Here is a 17,956-nt window from a genome sequence, read left to right as displayed (position 1 = left end):
GGCTATCCCATAAACAGCTGATGAGATCTCTGCTAGATATCCTGTTTGTTTGCATCCACTCACTGTGGTGTAATTCTTGGAACCAATGCTGATCCAGAACTGAAACCACAAAGGTTTTACTGGGGATGGCAGCAATTTGGTCAACTCATTTTCACAGTCACTTGGCCCAGACACAGATTTATGTAAAGTCAATAATCACTAAAATTGCAGTCTTTTGGGTTTGGCTTTAACACTAATTGTTCCGTTATTATGGAAGACTTCTGAAAGTGATTTAGGGTTTCTTTTTTCTCCACCTTAGGCAATCTCTTACACTGTTTAAGCATCTCTTTCCAGTGGCCATAGACTGTATTTTTCCCTCCCTCTCAAAAACATGCTGCAAAAATATCACCTACTGATTTCACTCTCTGCTCTTGTGCAGAGGTGGGCAGGCCCTGGCACAGGGTGCCCAGAGAAGCTGTGGCTGCACCTGGATTCCTGGAAGTGTCCAAGGCCAGGCTGGATGGGGCTTGGAGCAACCTGGGAGAGTGGAAGGTGCCCCTGCCCATGGCAGGGAGTGGAATGAGATGATCTTCAAGATATCTTGCAACCCAGGACATTTTACAACTTTACAATTCTGTGATTATTTACTCAAAAGAAATGTTGAGATGAAGCTGGAAAGGGCTGAAAGTGGCTACTGAAACCCCCTGCCTAAAATCTTACCCAAGATTTCAAGACAGTCTATCCTTTCAGGCAGAAACTGGTGTTCTTAGAAACAGGGAAGTGCCAAGTTCAGAAAGCAGCAGCAGGCAGCCAGGAAAGCAGCTCGTGCCAGCTCCACTCCAGAACATGGTGCTGTCTAGCACCTACAAATGGCTTCATCTGCTCACTTCTACCTCCCAAAAGCAGGAGAAAACAAAACCACAACAATCAAACCAAACCTTTACCCTAAAACTCCAGTTCTGGCAAAGAGCATTCCCCAGTGGCAGTATCAGAGGGTTGCAGAATTGGTTAGGTTGGAAGGGTGCTTAAAGACCATTTCATTCCATGATGATCCTTCCTGTATAAAGGGATTTCATGGAGTGTCACAGAGAAGTTTTATCCTTTATACATAACAGCAAAATGCAGGGTAGGAGCAGACCAAACAGGTAATTTCTTTTCTTCCAAATTTTAACCTAACTTTTGGAGGCTAAATCTTCTGGGAAGTTTCTCCTTTTGATCACCTTCACAGCACTGCCAATAGCTACTATCATTCCCAATGAGAACTTCAATTTTTCTAGGCAACAGTTATAGAAAAATGCAATTTATCTCCAACATTTATCATTGTCCAAATTTTAGGACAGAAAGAAGGAACAAACCAGGGCAAATTTTTATTAAAAAACCTCAACTAGTTATTGCCTACACTGGGAATTCAAAGGGGAATGTTTACAACATTTATAAACAATTCCAGCTCTCCAGATAAATACCATGTGATTTCACCTCTCTCCAACTGTTTTCTCACGCACTTCTGAGGTTTCATTTCTGTGTGAGACTCACCAAAGCTCCCCAAAGCAAACAGTCATTCATGGCTGTGGGTCAGGAACCACAGCTACCAGGAGGGCAGCAGAGGTGGCCAAAGTATTGCATTGATAACCTCAGTTAAAAAGTTACTTCCATGACTCTGGGAACAATGGAAACCTGAGAGTTCACACTATCTAGCCTATGTTGGGAATATTTTTGTCCAGGCTAAGTAGCTCGCTCACAAAATGGTCATTTAAAGCTAAATGTGTGCTCTTGTTTTGAGCAGAAAAGCCACTAGGCTATGCAGAGCCCAGAACTGCTCCTTTTTTTAAAGGCTCTTCTCCTGGAAGCCTTCTGGCACAGGCAGAGGGAAGCTGGGGAGGTTCTGGTGAGATGTGTCACTTCACACTTCCCTAATGTCAACTAAAGTCACAGAATTGCAACCTGATATAGAAGATGGAGAAAGGAAGGAAGGGAAAGGTGGAACAGAGTCCACATATTAAAGACCAGAACATTTAGCAGTTCCCCTTCTGCTCCCTAACCCCACCATCAGGTCTCTTAAAGATTTACAGTATAACTCTTGCCTCATTTTCTTTATCGATTGCAAAACTCAAGCAAAGTTACCTCGTTAACTTGTTTTTTGTCCAAGTGAAAAACTTGACCAGAACTTGTTGAGGCAATTTCTTCATAGACCTTGTAACCAATATGATTTCTGTCATCACAGTCTCCAGTCAGCACAAATACCACCTGGATTAAAGAAAAATCAGTGAATCATTGGAGACACAGGTGAGGAAAGCATTGCCAGGGCAGCATTAAAGCAAGATAACAAAAGAATGTGTCAGTCTTCAGAGATGGGTTTGTTACTCTGCATGGACATTGCACTCAGTAAAGATGGAAAAAGCAACGCAGAACAAAAGGAACAGACAAAAATCCCTTTAAAAATCAATCAGCCATCTCATTCACATAATACTTCTTTTGGAACAACATCAAAAAATCCACATAGGTGATAAGCTGCCAAAAACATATATACTGGTAGAAGATTCAGTTGCATTATTTAATTCAGAATACTCCACTAAGTTTTTACTTAACCAGACCAGTTAACTCTATTAAAAAAAAAAAAAAAAACCTTAGAATGCAGTATTATGGTCCCTTCTGTGAAAAGATTCCGCCAAGTTTCACACAGGAGAATCCTAGCCTTTGCCATTGAGAAAACAGAGCATTAAACACACAAGGCCAGCTGGGAATGCAAATCCCCTCGGTACCTGTGACTGTTTCTGCTGGATGAGTTGAAGCACTTCATGGGTCAACCTGTAATCCTTGGATCGGGCATCAGTAAATACATAGATGAATGAGCCAGGCAGGGAAATTTCTAGAGCAATCTTTATTGCCCCAATGCTCATCTCTGGACAGTCTCCACCACCCTGTTCACAAACAGAAATAAAACATAACTTTTTTCTTTTAAGAAAAAAAAAAAAAAAAAAACCCAACAAAAACAAACATACAAATTAAGTTACTTTCTTTTGGGACATTCAAGACAGATACTTTCTCAGCCTCTAATAATTTATTCACCTTTTCCACCCTAAGGATTTTATGGTTTCTGCAGAGTGCTCACAAGCACACTCACAAGCAGCAACTGCAACAATTCCAAAGGGAAAATAAAGTCAAAGGAAGAGCCCTGATGTTGGCTGGTGTCACGGCCACTCTTATCCGTGTCATGCTCAGCTCCAGCTGTTGTGACAGCCCCATTTCCCACACTCACATGCTCCCTTCCTGGCTGACAACTCCCTTGCTCTGGTAGCAGACAGCAGTCACAGAAGGTCAGGGGCACAGATGGATGGGAAATGGTCCCAGGCAGGCAGTGCTGAGCTCCAGCAGCACCTCTGGACACCAGAGCAGCAAGAACCTGCCCTGGACTCCACCCTGGGACAGGGAGTTCAGCAGAGGGCACAGGTGCTGTGTTCCCACAGCTCTGCACTGCAGCAGCAGCAGAGCTGGAGGTTTTTCAGACCATGTGTTCAATTAAAATGCTTCCAAGTATGACTTTGATTTTACAGGAAAGGATTAGTTTCTCTCCCTAAATTAAGAATTTGGAAAAATACTGTTTAAATAAAAGCTCACTAACTTATATAAAAATTAACTTGGCATATTGAAGACAGAACTTTCCAAAGAGCTGATACAAACTGTAAAACTTGCCCTGTCATCTACAATAGATCTCTGCACATTCAATATTAAATATAAAATTGATTTATTTTTACAATCAACATGCCTTCACACATATGTATATACAAATCTACACATGCTGGGAAAGAAGAAGGCAAAAAGAGAGCAGTCCTTCATACTTAAGAATTTTGTTTGTCCTCAGTGAAATTCATGTTGAGAATGAGTTTAATCTATCAGTATGCTAAATCTAATTTCAAAGCAAGAATATCAGTAAGTTTCTCATCTCTCCTAAAGAATAACTACAGGGTCACTGTTTTTCTGTAAGTCACATAAGAACCATTGTTCTTTTTCAAAGTCAGTTCTCCTAAATGTAGCCTTAGCTTTATGGGAAAAGCAAGTGGTAGACTCCAGACAGCCTGAAATTCAAGAGAGAGCTCTCCAAGAAGACTTTTGACACACGTCAGAACTTTATCTTGGCAATGCCTATACAATCCAATGGGGCACATCAGTATATCCAAATTCTTTCAGCAGAAGACTCTTCCACATAAAGCTTTAATTTGTGGGCAAAGTCAAAATAATAGCTAATTTCTACAGATATCTACTTCGAACAGGAAAATTTCTATTCTCACTTTAAGTCTACTTGATTATCATCTCATAATATTCTATATGGCAGCTGTTTTCTAGATAGAACACAAAAAGCACTACTGAGCTAAACTGTTCTGAGAACAAGCATGGACACCTTTTTATTCCTATAACGTAGAATAATGTCCTTAAAAAGACAGCTGATAGAATAACAAAACATCATCATCGTGGAATGGTTTGGATTGGAAGGACCTTAAAGCCCATCCAGTGTCATCCCCTATCATGGGCAGAGTCACCTTCCACTATCCCAGGTTGCTTCAAGCCCTGTCCAGCCTGGCCTTGGACACTTCCAGGGAGCCAGGGGCAGCCACAGCTTCTCTGGGCACCCTGTGCCAGGGCCTCACCACCCTCACAGGCAGAATTACTTCATAATATTTAACATTAGTATTGCCTTTACTTAAATTTAAAAAAAAATGTAGAAAAATTTCCATTCAGTATTTCTTGCCTTTCTCTCCAAACTGAAATTAAATACAACTACCTCATGGAGCTTTCTGGAAAAGCTGAGGTGAGTGACGCTTAGGAAGCTTAATCTTCCCTTCCGTTTGAACAGGCCCATAGAAATACACAAAAAATATCCTTAACACAAAAACCAAAACAAAACCAAAAAAAACCATTAAGGAGCCACTGCTGCCCAAGTCCACATTCATATCACACTGTCCATAAGAATGATTCAAAAGTAGTTATAGATGAAATACAGGTGATCTCTCCTAAGACGATCCTGTACCCAAGGAACATGTCCTTTATCACTCTGAATGTGAAAGGAACAGGGCCCAGTTTCTGCACTGAAACGTACCCAGCCTAGTTTTTACCTGATGTCAAATGTCAGCCAAAAGCCTCTCCAACCATTCTGTGACAGATGAATGGAAAACAAGAGCTGGGCTTACTCTGATGCTCAGGGAGGACAAGTTGAGCATATTTTGATATGATATGTTTTATACACAAGATGCCTTGTGTAATTTATCTTCACCTTAATTTTAGCTTTGTTCATTAAGGAGAATATTTGGTCCATACCCTTTCTCAAGCCCAGCTCACCTCCACAACATTCACTTTTGCACCTCTTATCAGTCATTTTGGAAAAGTACTGGTAACAAACCTGCAGAAAGTGTTTACATTTTCTCTACAAGAAAGATGACCTATCAGTCCTGTTCAAATCATTTTTTGATTTCTATTTTGGCCCTTCACCAATACAATGGAAGAATACAAGTCAGTGACAGCCTTCATACAGCAGAATGAGCATATCTTGAAAGTAATTATAAAATATGTAATCAACCAGCAATAAAGAATGAAATCTAAAATTAATTAGACAGAAACTTTTAAACAACTTGATTAGAAATGAAGAGTTTGCAATTCCCAAAAGCTTCACCTAAACATCCACCTTTTAAAAACAGCTGCAATTACAGGTCCAGTATAACTATTGAGGAAACAAAACATGAAAACTGGATGGATTTTTGAAGCTTAAATTTCCCCATGAAGGAGAAAACTGCAATAGCTATTATTTTCTCTGGATTTCAAACCTTCTGCCAACTTTTATAGTAATCTTCAAGCAATCTGTTCTTAGTCAATCAAGGATTACACCATGTGCCAGTTTCTGAGGGAGAGCCTGTCTGGCACTACTGACTCCAGCAAGGTTTGGCACAGGTCAGAGGCATTTTCCTTGGTTCAAGACAGGACAACAGGAACACATGTTCTGTCAGTAAGGATAACTCCATTCCAGTCCTTCCCCCTTTCTTTCTATCACCCAAAGGAATAGCTGGAGCTGTGTCAGGGCAGGGTCAGGCTGGAGCTCAGGAAAGGTTCTTCCCCAGAGGGTGCTGGCACTGCCCAGGCTCCCCAGGGAATAGGCACGGCCCCAAGGCTGCCAGAGCTCCAGGAGGGTTTGGACAATGCTCCCAGGGATGCACAGGGTGGGATTGTTGGGGTGTCTGGGCAGGGACAGGGCTCTGTGGGTCCCTTCCCACCCAGGATATTCTGTGTTTCTAAGAAGACTTTGAAACTCTAAGTGCCAAGTAATGCATGGCAGGGAAGGCAGTACTTATGGAAAACCTGATGGGTCTTACAGTCCTCTTGTTTGAACGGTGTTCATGGAATATAATTTCCAGAACACAGTAAAAGTCCATAAAAGTATCTGTGAACAAGTGGTAGGACTAATGAAAATGCCAACTAAATGTTAGCATTACCTAACTATTCCTTCTTGTGTTATTCAAGCCATGTCTCTACACAATGATGTAAACTAAGACAAAGGAATCAATCATAACCCTAAATCATGATGAGCAGGAGGATGACAGTTTGTGCAGGCAGAACTACAGAGGTAAGTGTGATCTACATCCTCATGAATGCTTGCAGCAGAAATATCAACACAAGAAGAAAGATTAGTGTGAGGAAACAGTCTTTGCTAGAACCACACAGGAAAAAAGTTACTCACCTGAACATAAAGTTCCCTAAGTTCAAACTGAAATTTCTTGGGATCTGTGGTTATTGTCACTGGACCAATTTCTAGAATGAAATACAAAGAAAATAGAGTTATCTGAAGACATACAGTAGTAAAAAAATTAAATTAAAAGCATTGAACAGAAAGAAATAATAGAGAATGATATCCCCTCTATTGAAACCTATGATTTCAAATCTGACACCTTTAATATTCCAGTATTACCAATCTCTATGTGCCTTAAACATTTATAGGCTCATAAAGCCTTTCACCTTTGATTTTGCTCAAACATTTAATTGTTAGTAATAAAAAGGGAACAAAATTCCCAGAACAAATGTTGCTGGACCAAGAAATAATGTATTTTTCCAGAAAGAGGCTCTTCAGAATGGAGAAAACAAGGCTTTGGGAAAACCTTACAGCAGCCTGCCAGTGCCTAAAGGAGCTCCAAGAGAGATGGAGAGGGACTTTGGCAAGGGCTTGGAGGGACAGGACAAGGGGAAATGGCTTCAGACTTAAAGATATTAGATATTGGAGAAGCAGTCTTCCCTCTGAGGGAGGTGAGGCCCTGGCACAGGGTGCCCAGAGAAGCTGTGGCTGCCCCTGGATCCCTGGAAGTGTCCAAGGCCAGGCTGGACGGGGCTTGGAGCAACCTGGGACAGTGGAAGGTGTCCCTGCCCACTGCAGAGGGTGAAACAAGATGAATTTAAGGTCCCTTCCAACCCAAACCATTCCCCAATTTTGTGATTCTAGGTAAACATGAAGAGGCCTCTCTGGACAGAACACACATACTTGGCTTTGCAATTCCAATTTTACTCCTGAAAAAAAAAAAAAAAAAAAAAAAAAAAAAAAAAAAAGGAAAAGACATGTGCCACATCTCTTCACTGAAAAACAAAAGCACCTCTGGAAAAATCCCAGTGTGAGCCTTATCCCCAATCCCAGCACATCTAGCAGGAGCTGCCAGAAAGAATCAAAGCAGAAAAAACTTTATTCATGGCATTTGCCATGTCTTTGTTTACTGAGGAAGGGCAGGACATCCAAGTGAAGTTGCCTGGGGTGTGTAACAGCAGCACAAGTGAGCATTTCCCAATCCCACGGCGCAGTCCCTCTGCCCCTTACACAGCTGCCTCCCTGATTGGTATCAAATGTGATTCCAGACAGCTGGTTCCTATGCTGTGATTTCCTGCCTGTTCACCTCAATCTGCCTTGGCACCAGTGCCCTTCATTCTTTGCCTGGCCTGGGCAGGCATTGCTGCCCTGGCCACGGGCACTCGCCCAGCTCATCAAGTGCAGTCAGGGTGCTATGCCAAAAATCAGTAAATAAACACACACAAAAATGAAGAGATTTCTAACAGTTGAGTGCTCCAAACCACTCAAAGAGATCAGCTGAGTCCTAACAGACCAAATGGGGCACAATTCTGCTGTCAGAGTAAAAGCCAAGCATGAAACTGCAGCAGTGCCAATTTAATACAGCTGCAGCTTACAGGGAAGTGCTGCCTCAGCAGACCTCACAACACTTTCCAAGCCCTATAAAAGTTATTGTGCACTTATCTTCCATATAATACAGACATTTCTCTTTTTTAAACAATCCAAAGTTTTATTTCACTGGAGTTACAACAACTGCCATCACTAAGGTCTACTCTAAGCACACCAGTATTTGCTAGGCAAGCTCTATTTATGAGTGTCTTTTGGGTTAATTTCTTTGAAAGTCACCCACGAGATCACACAAAACCTTTCCTAGAATATTAAACTGTCCTTGGGGGCTTTTTGCATGGCTGTGAGTCATTTATCTGTGAATGCCATGTACTAAAATGCTGCACTATCATTAAAAGAGCCACTTTAAAGACTCACTGTTCCTTCACATACCTCATCCTGCTGTGTTCCACTCCCCCTCACACTATTTTCCTTTGGGTATCCTTTAAAGCAAACACCTGCAATAAAGCTACCTCCAAATTGTTTTGCTTCCAATCTCCCCCTTGCCAAGCACTGTTCTAAAGCACGTCACTGGCTGGAGTTTATCCATAGAGAAACCCCATTAGCTCCATTATTCCCATCTGTTGAGGGATTCCAGTGTTTCAATCTAGAGCAGTAAATCCTTTGGAAAGGCTTTCTTACCTTATAAAATAAAGATCTGAAAAGCAACACTCCTTCAGCTAAGCTAAAACAGCCCATCAGGTCAGATGGGCTGAGAACTTTGCCTTATTCCCCCACAGGCAGCACGGGCTGGCTCCAGCAGTGCCGATGCCAAGCAGAGCCCGGGCAGGTTCCTGCAGGATCATGGCTCTGGCTGCCCTCTGCTGAGAGCTCAGCAAAGAGCTCAGCTGGGAAATGGCACCCGGGCCACAAGAGTGGGACATGGTCACCATCCAGTGCTGTGGGCAGGACAGAGCAGAGAACCCTGCAGGAGCTGTGCAGGGACAGATGGCCCCAGCTGATTCCACAACCAGGGCCATGTCTCACTGGTGATGGTGCTCCTCCTCACCACCTGAACACTCACCAGCTTGTCCCAAAAAACCCAGCAGCTGTCCATCATATACTGTTGTGCCACCAGCTTATGTGACCTGCCTGCCAGAAAAGCTTTAATAACCTTCACCAGCTTCAGTTTCTTTCATCCTCATTCTGTGACCTCCAACTGCAGCCCAAGTAAGACTCTTTCACCAACAGAGATAAATACAGGCCTTCTAAGTGTCCAGAAAATAAAAAAGTGAGGGGCCATTATAAGAAGTGATTTACATTTACATAACAAGCATAGTTTAAACAGAATATTCACTCAGAAACTATAACCTGTAAACACACTAAGCAGAAGAAAATAATAAAATTTTAAACTTCATTAGCTCTTTAGATGAAGCTTGACACATGAAATACTCTAACAGAATACAGAATCACAGAATGGTTTGGGTTGGAAGGGACCTTAAAGCCCCTCCAGTCCCACCCTCTGCCATGGGCAGGGACACCTCCCACTACCCCAGGTTGCTCCAAGCTCTGTCCAACCTGGCCTTGGACGCTTCCAGTGATGGGGAGGGGTGGTTTGTTGTGGGGGGTGTCTCCATTGCTCACTACTCCAAAACTTTCACGGTCACCCAGAGGGAGTTGTGCAAAGGTGAAAAAGCTGACACAGCCCCAGAATGGCAGCGAGTCTTTTTGAGGCACCAACTCAGTCCTCTGGCCTCACAAGTACAGTGTAAATGTCAGCTCTTCCAGACTCATTTGAGAATCCAACAGTCACACACACAAACTGGTAACAGCCAAAAGGAAACATTTTAAAGGAATGGCTGCACATCCCCGAGCAAAGCCTGGACTTCCAAAACTGAAATCACAAAAGTCAACATAGCCAATGGGGCAACTGAGCTTGTACCTATGCAATTAAACTATGACAACACAACACAGAGATCAAGGATTTTAATGCTTTCTTTCTGGGGCAAGTCTTGTAAAAACCATCTCATTGGCAAACAAGGAGAGAAGCCCACAGCAACCTGAGAAACTGGCCATTCCAAAAGGCCCTGCTGTTTTTCCATGGCTTTCTGCCACACCTCAAATGGCCACATGTTTATGTACAAGCTGGGCAGCAAGCACATTGGGAAAACCACAGATTTCCCCATGACACACAATCACACATAATTAACACTGACGGTGATTGCAAATCTGGCACTCCCCTAGTCCTGACCACGGAACACATCTGCACCAAATGTCTGCTTTGGACAGCTGGGTGCTTTAGGAGACCTAGCAAAGGAATATGGAAGTTTTTGCCTACCTCTCATCAACTCAGAACACTGAGATTTGTTTGTTCCAGAAGGAATAAAAAAGCTCTAAGTGATACATGGTAGCTGAAGGAATTTTGGCAGAGATACTAAACTTTGTGGAGTGCTCTCACCCACAGAATTCCTTCTTCTAATTCACAGTAAGAATGCTTTCTTGACACAAAGCCATACTCATAATTAAAACTAACTAAATAAATAAAGATATCCCCCCAAAAAGCCTCTACATCTTTGAATACTTCCAAAGAAATATAAATTTCAAAACTATGACACCACAAATGAAAAGGAAAAGTGGAAAAAAACAAAACCCCAAAACTTACCACAGAACAGCAAAAAAATCCCTGATATTCCAATAACAACATTATTATTATATTATATATAATAATACCACAATAATTACACTGTTACATTATATAACTACATTAATTATACAAAAAAACTAATATTAGAGTTATTAGTTTTTAGTTATCTCTTCATAACACAGTATGCACAGAAAAAACCTGGGTGACAATTATCTTCCATATTCTTTTTTATTTATGAAGTGGACTGACAAATCTAGCACTGAGCTGTGGCAATTCTGACAGTTTTTGAGATAAGAGGACTAATATGGGTTTCATATACCCATATATACAAATCCTCACCTGCCCATTTATATATGTGTGTATATTATATGTGTGTGTGAGTACACGTACATCAAGTAATTTTCACCACAAATGAAGAGATGATGAAGGATTAGGAGTAATCAGATGGGACAGCTGAAATGCCTAAACCAAGATCCCTGCCAAAAGAAGCTGCTGTGCAATTATTCCCTAAGAGCCATTTACTAAGGGTGCTGAGCACCGGGGTTTATCTGATTTAATGCTCTTCTCAGAGAAAGAAGAGAACTGTATCCAATCCATTGCAAAGCTCTGCTTATAATTCCTCTGAAGGCCTTTAGGAGCAGCCACTGCCAAAGAATTAAGAGAGTAAGAACAATGGTAGAGCTGCTCCCAGCTAGGCTCCAGCCAGCTGTCCATCCTGAGGGCACAGAAGGAGAAACCTGCAATTTTCCAACAGCAAATTGGGTCCTGCAGGCTCTTCCCCCTTCAGATCCCTCACAAGCTGCCACTGGAAGTGCTTCACAGGGCTCTCCTTTCCCTTAAAAGGAGGGATGATCACACAGGTAAGACTATATAAAAGAAAACCATTTGTAGCTGCCATCTCAAATGTCAGTGAATAGTTTTGTTCCTCACACAGCTGATAAATACATGCACACAGAATCAGAAGCTGTTTTACAGCATTATGTTTTAATGCACCAAAAATGCTGCTCCATTTTTACTGATTGCAAATTTCTATTGTAGACTACCAAACCAAGAAGCTGACTGCACCACATAGTAAAGAGAGACCAAACTTAAAGCCCTGTGCTTCGTGCTCTGAAGTGAAGGACACCCGCAACTCCCATTCAGAGGATGGGAGCTGTGTGGATAGAAACCTTGATGAATTTTTCCAGGGGGACAAGGGAGTACTGAAGATGCTGCCTGCAGTCATGAGCCCCCCATGGCTAACACCCATCCCACTGGAAAGACCATCCCAATGGATTCAGGGAGCATTGAGTAAGCCAAGGTGCTTAGCACTATAACGTGTAATAAGCTGTTTAAAGTTTCCTCCTAAATGATATTCCCTCATGTACCAACTGCTTTCAGATTCTAACCTGACTATAATTAATTTTTTGAAGAGCCCAGAAACTGCAGTGAGCAACTTTTACCAGATTCTTAACCAGAGAGAAATGAGCCAAACCAGCCCAGCAAGCTCATGTTTCCTTAACACACTCACTTTTTTATTTTTTAAATCATTTTTCAGACTCATGACTTATGACTACTGTGAAACAGCAGACAGGAAGGAGTCAGACGGCTCACAGTTTTTCACCCAGTTTTTCATGAGTTCACAAACCAGACAGATTATCCTGGGAATTGCAGAGCCAACCCAGCACCAGTGGAGCTGATGAAGCTTCTTCCTCATGGATGGCAAGGGCCACCACCCTCATGCATCAAACTCCTCACCTCAGGACAGAGGCCAGAGCCTGGCTGAAACTCAGTGACCAAAGATCCAACACAAGCTTTACTAGCAATGTGCCTTAGCAAGTGCCACGTTTGTGTTGTTATTTCCCATTGTTTTAAGAGTTATGAGTTCATTACTTTTTTTTTTTTTTAAGGAAAATAACAATGACTGAAAAAGCATTCTACATGCTTCATTTCTTGGAAAAGAAAAGCTCACTTGGAGACCCACAGTGGATAAAATCTAATATTCTCATCTTTTGTCTACTGCAACAAGCACTAAGTTTAGCTTATGAGCCTCAAGTGCAGTTGTCTAAAAGTTATTAACCATATGCAGTAAGAAACAATAAAAATCAGGGACAGATTTGCCCAGCACACTGTTAACTCCACCTTCTGAGAACTACAGTCACAAACCACAGCATGTGCAGAGTAACCTTCTCTACCCAGAGATGGTTGAAACAAACCCAGATTTGCTACAAATGCTCTCTTAAATGGATGATACACAAAACAGCCTTGGAGCTTTTCAAGCCTTTTGCATGAGTGGCACAACAATTAATCAAAGAATCCTAACAAAAAAAAAAAAAAAAAAAAAAAAAAAAAAAAACCAACAAAAAAACACTCCCTTATGCTGGAAATGAGAAGAAGATAGCTTGAATGAAATAGAAACACAGGTTTATTATTGTTTTGAGGAAGTAATCCACCTGAACATCTCTAGCTCCACTGCAAGGTCAGAAGTTTTTGTCTATTGCTGGTGCACAACTATGGGCTAAGAGACCAGAAACCTTGAGTCCATGTGGTTCAGATTTAAAGTAATGACTTGAGTGGCTATTAAATGTCCCAAAAAGAATGACACACAGCAAGGTTTTTTCCTTTCTGGGGACAAGCAAACATAGTGAATGCTGAAATCTGGAGCAGCCCCACCTTCCTCCTGCCTGCCTGTCCTTTGCACAGCACAGGAGGTCTGTTCCCTGCAGGGCCACAGAGCAGTGTCTCAGCTGACTCTGCTGCCTCTGGCCAGCCCTCCATGGATCACTGCCCAACTCCCAACACGCAGCCACGGCTGACAACTCAGCTGACAGGCCCTGAGAGAGGCCAAGGGCTGAGCAAGCCACGGAGATTATGGGAAGATCGTACAACTAGGTGGTCTCTGACATCCAAGCCTTGAGCTCGACTCCATCCCAGCACTGAGTATGTCCAGGACTGCAGTCTCTGCTCTCCGGCATGCCCAGAACTTTGGAGTTCGTGCTTGCCTGTCCAGCACTGCCACTGCTGCAGGCTTCCATGGGGCTGCTTTGCTTTTCTAACAACAAAAGGCACAAGCAGACACAAGGAGAGAAAAGCTTTGAGCAATTTGCTTTGCTCAGCCTACAGTAAAGGACAAACAGCTGATAAGGACTGCAGACACAGCTTCCTTACTGTTCAGCCTGGGAGGCTGGCCCATGCTCCCAACTCCCACTGAACATCTGAGAAGGTCATCAGCTCTCTTTCTGTTTGTGTTTATTTCCCCTTGTTAACAACAGAGTAAAACTCAGTTCATAATGCTCTTTAAATTCTTTCTCCAGACTGAACTCCAGTTCAGTCCAGGTCTATTTCTGTCTCATCTCTGGATCTGTGTATTTTGGCACTGCTCCTCCTACACTTGTAAGGCACTGGATGAAGAACGTGCACTGAAGAGTCGGGCAGGAATGAATGCAACTACCCATTGCACAGTGCTGCTTTGTGATTAATTACCTTACCATGCTGAAGTCAAATCAAGAAAGATTTAAAACACCATTTTTAATTCACAATTTATACTTAATATTGCCTTACAGAATGAACCTATTTACTGTGACATGTAGCATGATTGATTTTGAACTGCTGTCCAGCCGCTGCCGGCTGGGAATATCTGAGCTCCACCGTCGGGAGCCTCCAGGCACTGCAGGGTACCACAGCCTCACCCATAAGGCTCCTTCTCCTTCTTCATGGAACTCAGCCTCACACCCTGTCTCCAAATGTACCTCACCACAAGAGGGGTCCAGTGGCTGACAGGAAAAAAAAATCACAGCTTCTTTTATTTGCAGGATAGATTAATTCAATTACGATGGCTAATTAAAAGTTTTTTCTGCTTGGAAGATTATATTCCCAGATTACTTCCTTCAAAGAGATTTGGAAGATCCCTGGAGAGAGCTACCTTACTGAAGCCAAGTCAGCTTTTTGATCTTGAGACATCAGCAAACTGGAAAGCCACTGGCTCCTTCCTGCTGAAAGTGCAGCTGCATTGCTCTCCCAAAGGATATGGAACTACTAATGCACTCACAACCCACAGCTACACAAAAGCAGACCCTGTAAGCAAATAAAGTCACCATCAGCAACCTGAGCATCCTGGGAGCAGGACAGTCCTGCTCAGACTGGGATGAGGGGAAGCATTCTACATCCCCAGTATGTAGCACACACCAAAGTCCTGAGGCAGGAACGGTATTTAACGGGGGTAATTACCCCCCAGTTATTAATAAAACAGCAGTCAGTGTTTTCTTCAAGAAGCTGTTCCCCTAACAAGCTTTATGGAGACCATGGCACTAATCCATCAGTGTTTAAAACTGCCAAGAGACCATGGGAACACAAGGACTTCCCAGAGTATGTTCCCATATTAACCCTATCCTGTTCTTTACAAGCTTATGTTGTGGGTTTGCTTTCACATGGTAAAAGATAATTTTATTTTAAATCATCATAGAATCATAGGCTTAGGTGGGAAGGGATCTTAAAGTTCATCTAGTTCCATCCCTTGGGCAGGGACATTTCCACTATCCTAGGTTGCTCCAAAACCCATCCAACCTGGCCTTGGACATTTCAGGGATGGAGCAGCCACAGCTTCTCTGGGCACCGTGTGCCAGGGCCTCACCACCCTCACAGGGAATAATTCCTTCCTAACATTTAACCAGTGCTGCCCTCTGGCAGTGGGAAGCCATTCCCCCTTGTCCTCTCCATCCATCCCTTGTAAAAAGTCTTCCTCCATCTTTCCTGTAGGTTCCCCTCAGGTACTGCAAGACCACAGTTAGGTCACCACAAAGCTTCTCCTCTCCAGGCTGACCAATCCCAATGCTTTCAGCCTTTCCCCACAGGAGAGATGCTCCATCCCCCTGATCCCCTCAGTGGCACTCCATCTGACCACACATGCACAATGGTGTGTCAGGTTTACATGGGTCTCCAGAGGTTTCTCTGGCTGGAGGGAGTTACGTGGCCTGAGACAAAACACCACTGTTGGATATGAAGCTCAAACAGTGTGATAAGTTTTAGGCTCTTTTCCCTAAAAGAATCACAAAAAAGTAAAGACTGAGCTAGAATTCCTTCAGATGCCAGACACAATCCTTGAAACATTAATTAAATTTTGCTCAGCAAAGTATCAGCAAACCACATAATTACTCAATTAGCCCTAAACAAAGGGGAAAGATAGACACTAAACACAGACCTACCTACACCTGTATAATTCAAACACTACTAAATAGAATCTCCTCAGTTTTCATGCCAAGCTACCTGCCTGTCAATAGAACACAACAAAGAAAGAAAAAAGTTTCATTTTGAAAATTCTAGGAGAATAAAACTAAGGTTCTAGGAGATGACCTGTGTGTGCCTACACACATACACATACATGTGCATGAACATCATCACTTTGATAGTATAAAAGGCTTTAGGATATATCCAGCTGCCATCCTTTGAGAATGTAGATTTCCAAACATAACAAAAATCAAATAATCTGAGTCCAGCTGCTGGGAGAAAGAAGTGTCACATTCAGTATAAAATTTAGCTATTTTGCATGAGGTTACTATGTACCTAAAATATTCTTTTTTACTACTAAAAATGCATCTGCCTTCTTTCCAAGTAACTGCCAGAGTTTTTATTGATTTCAGTTAAACAGAGCCCAGCTCCTGTCCAAGTATTCCACTATAAAGTGAATTGCTAAAGGATTACCAGTGTCAAACCATCAGAAACCCCAACCCTGTCCTTTCAGGCGTTACAACTGTAAATTCAAATCTCTGCATCATTCCAGCTAAGTCTCCACTTCACAGAACTAATCCATGTGCCGCTGACAGAAGATGGAATGTTACAGCAGATAACACTGTCCGCGTACACCAATTATTCACTCTGACAATATCCAGTTGGGAGTATTATCCCTAGGGCTCTAACAAGGGTCCAGTAATGCCTCAAATACCCCTGTGAACAAAGAGGCATCAATTAGCTGAAGCTAAAACAGCCATTTAAGGATGTTCAAAGAAGGGCTGCTACTGGTGTTCCAGGTTAACATGAACTTTTTGATCTTTTTAAAAATCTATTACTAACAAACAGTGAAGACTCTAAATAGTTAATTTTCTATGTCTACCTATCAGACATATTTCTTACTCCTGGTGAGCTCTGTTTGAGAGGTTGGGTCAGATGATTTTTTTCGAGGTCCCTTCTAACCCAGGCTGTTGCAGGACTCTACTGTAAAGAAGGCAGTGGGAAAAAGAAGCAGAAAATAAGACTGCAAAATAGCTTATCTGATAGAGCCAACCCAGGAAAAAGAGGATACTGAAACATTTTAGTTCTATTTCTAAAAATATGTGGTTTGGATTGAAATGCTGGTTTAAAAAGAAAGATATGGCAAGTTTTTCATGGCCAGATGAGCCTCTCAAAAGCTTCATTAGAGCACTGTTTACTTTGGTAACTGGCGAGTCAGCTGGAAGCAGCTCTTTCCCATCCCTTCACTTTCGCCTGTATCATTTGTAATTGTGTCATTTGCAAAATGGCACCAAGAAAAACATTTTTAAGCAGAAACCATTCAGTAAGGGATAAACTTCTTGTGGAAGCCTAGAGAACCAAGGCTGAGAAACTGGAATGCTCACCACAACCCAGGGGAAGGGGAAAGGAGTTGGGCCAGGCTGAGCAGTGTCTCCACACTGCCAGAATAACTCAGTGGTGACCGTGGTCTCATATGTCTCCTTGCTTTCCCTGGGCCAGAGCAGTGAGAATGCCTTGCCTCTGGTTCTTCCCAGCTCTGAGCCTGGCCCAGCAGTGCACACAGGGCTCCCTGGCAGCTCCCCTCCCTGAGACAGGCTGCAACCCCTGGAGCTGGGCAGCTGGGAGCCATCTACACAGAGGCACAGAGGCTCTGCTACCCTCTGCAGCACTGCACTCACTTCATGGTGTTAATCTGCCAGGACAACTGAAAACCAAAACTTCTCCCCACAGTAGTCACACAACCCCTGAGAATGACTATTTGGTAAATGAATCCTGTTGCACAGAAGTCTCCCACTCAGTGCTGCTGAGGGTCTGGCTGCAAGACACACATGTTTAGTTGTCACTTTGGAAAGGGAATCTGCACATTCACTGACTTACATAAACTCTGTGGTATGTAAACAATCCACCAATCCATGTCTAAGCATCATTTCTGCCCACAGTCATTTGTCATATAAAATTGACATCTCAGCCAGATAGCAAAACACCTTTTAATAGAG

At 42.6% G+C, this 17,956-nt stretch overlaps 1 protein-coding gene across 1 annotated transcript in view; it reads right to left on the bottom strand.

Annotated features, from left to right (window-relative positions):
• HMCN1 (hemicentin 1) overlaps window positions 1-17,956 on the bottom strand; it is a gene marked incomplete at its 5' end in the record, with an annotated part of 164,720 nt that overhangs the window by 126,638 nt on the left and 20,126 nt on the right. The window contains 3 exons of the mRNA XM_083867070.1: window positions 2,101-2,223; window positions 2,739-2,897; window positions 6,701-6,771. Coding sequence (XP_083723196.1) covers window positions 2,101-2,223; window positions 2,739-2,897; window positions 6,701-6,771 — 353 coding nt within the window. The remainder of the gene's footprint in view (window positions 1-2,100; window positions 2,224-2,738; window positions 2,898-6,700; window positions 6,772-17,956) is intronic.

This window comes from Zosterops lateralis (assembly GCF_965231275.1).
Source record: "Zosterops lateralis genome assembly, chromosome: 9".
Taxonomy (NCBI): domain Eukaryota; kingdom Metazoa; phylum Chordata; class Aves; order Passeriformes; family Zosteropidae; genus Zosterops; species Zosterops lateralis.
This window is presented reverse-complemented; position numbering and strand designations above follow the sequence as displayed.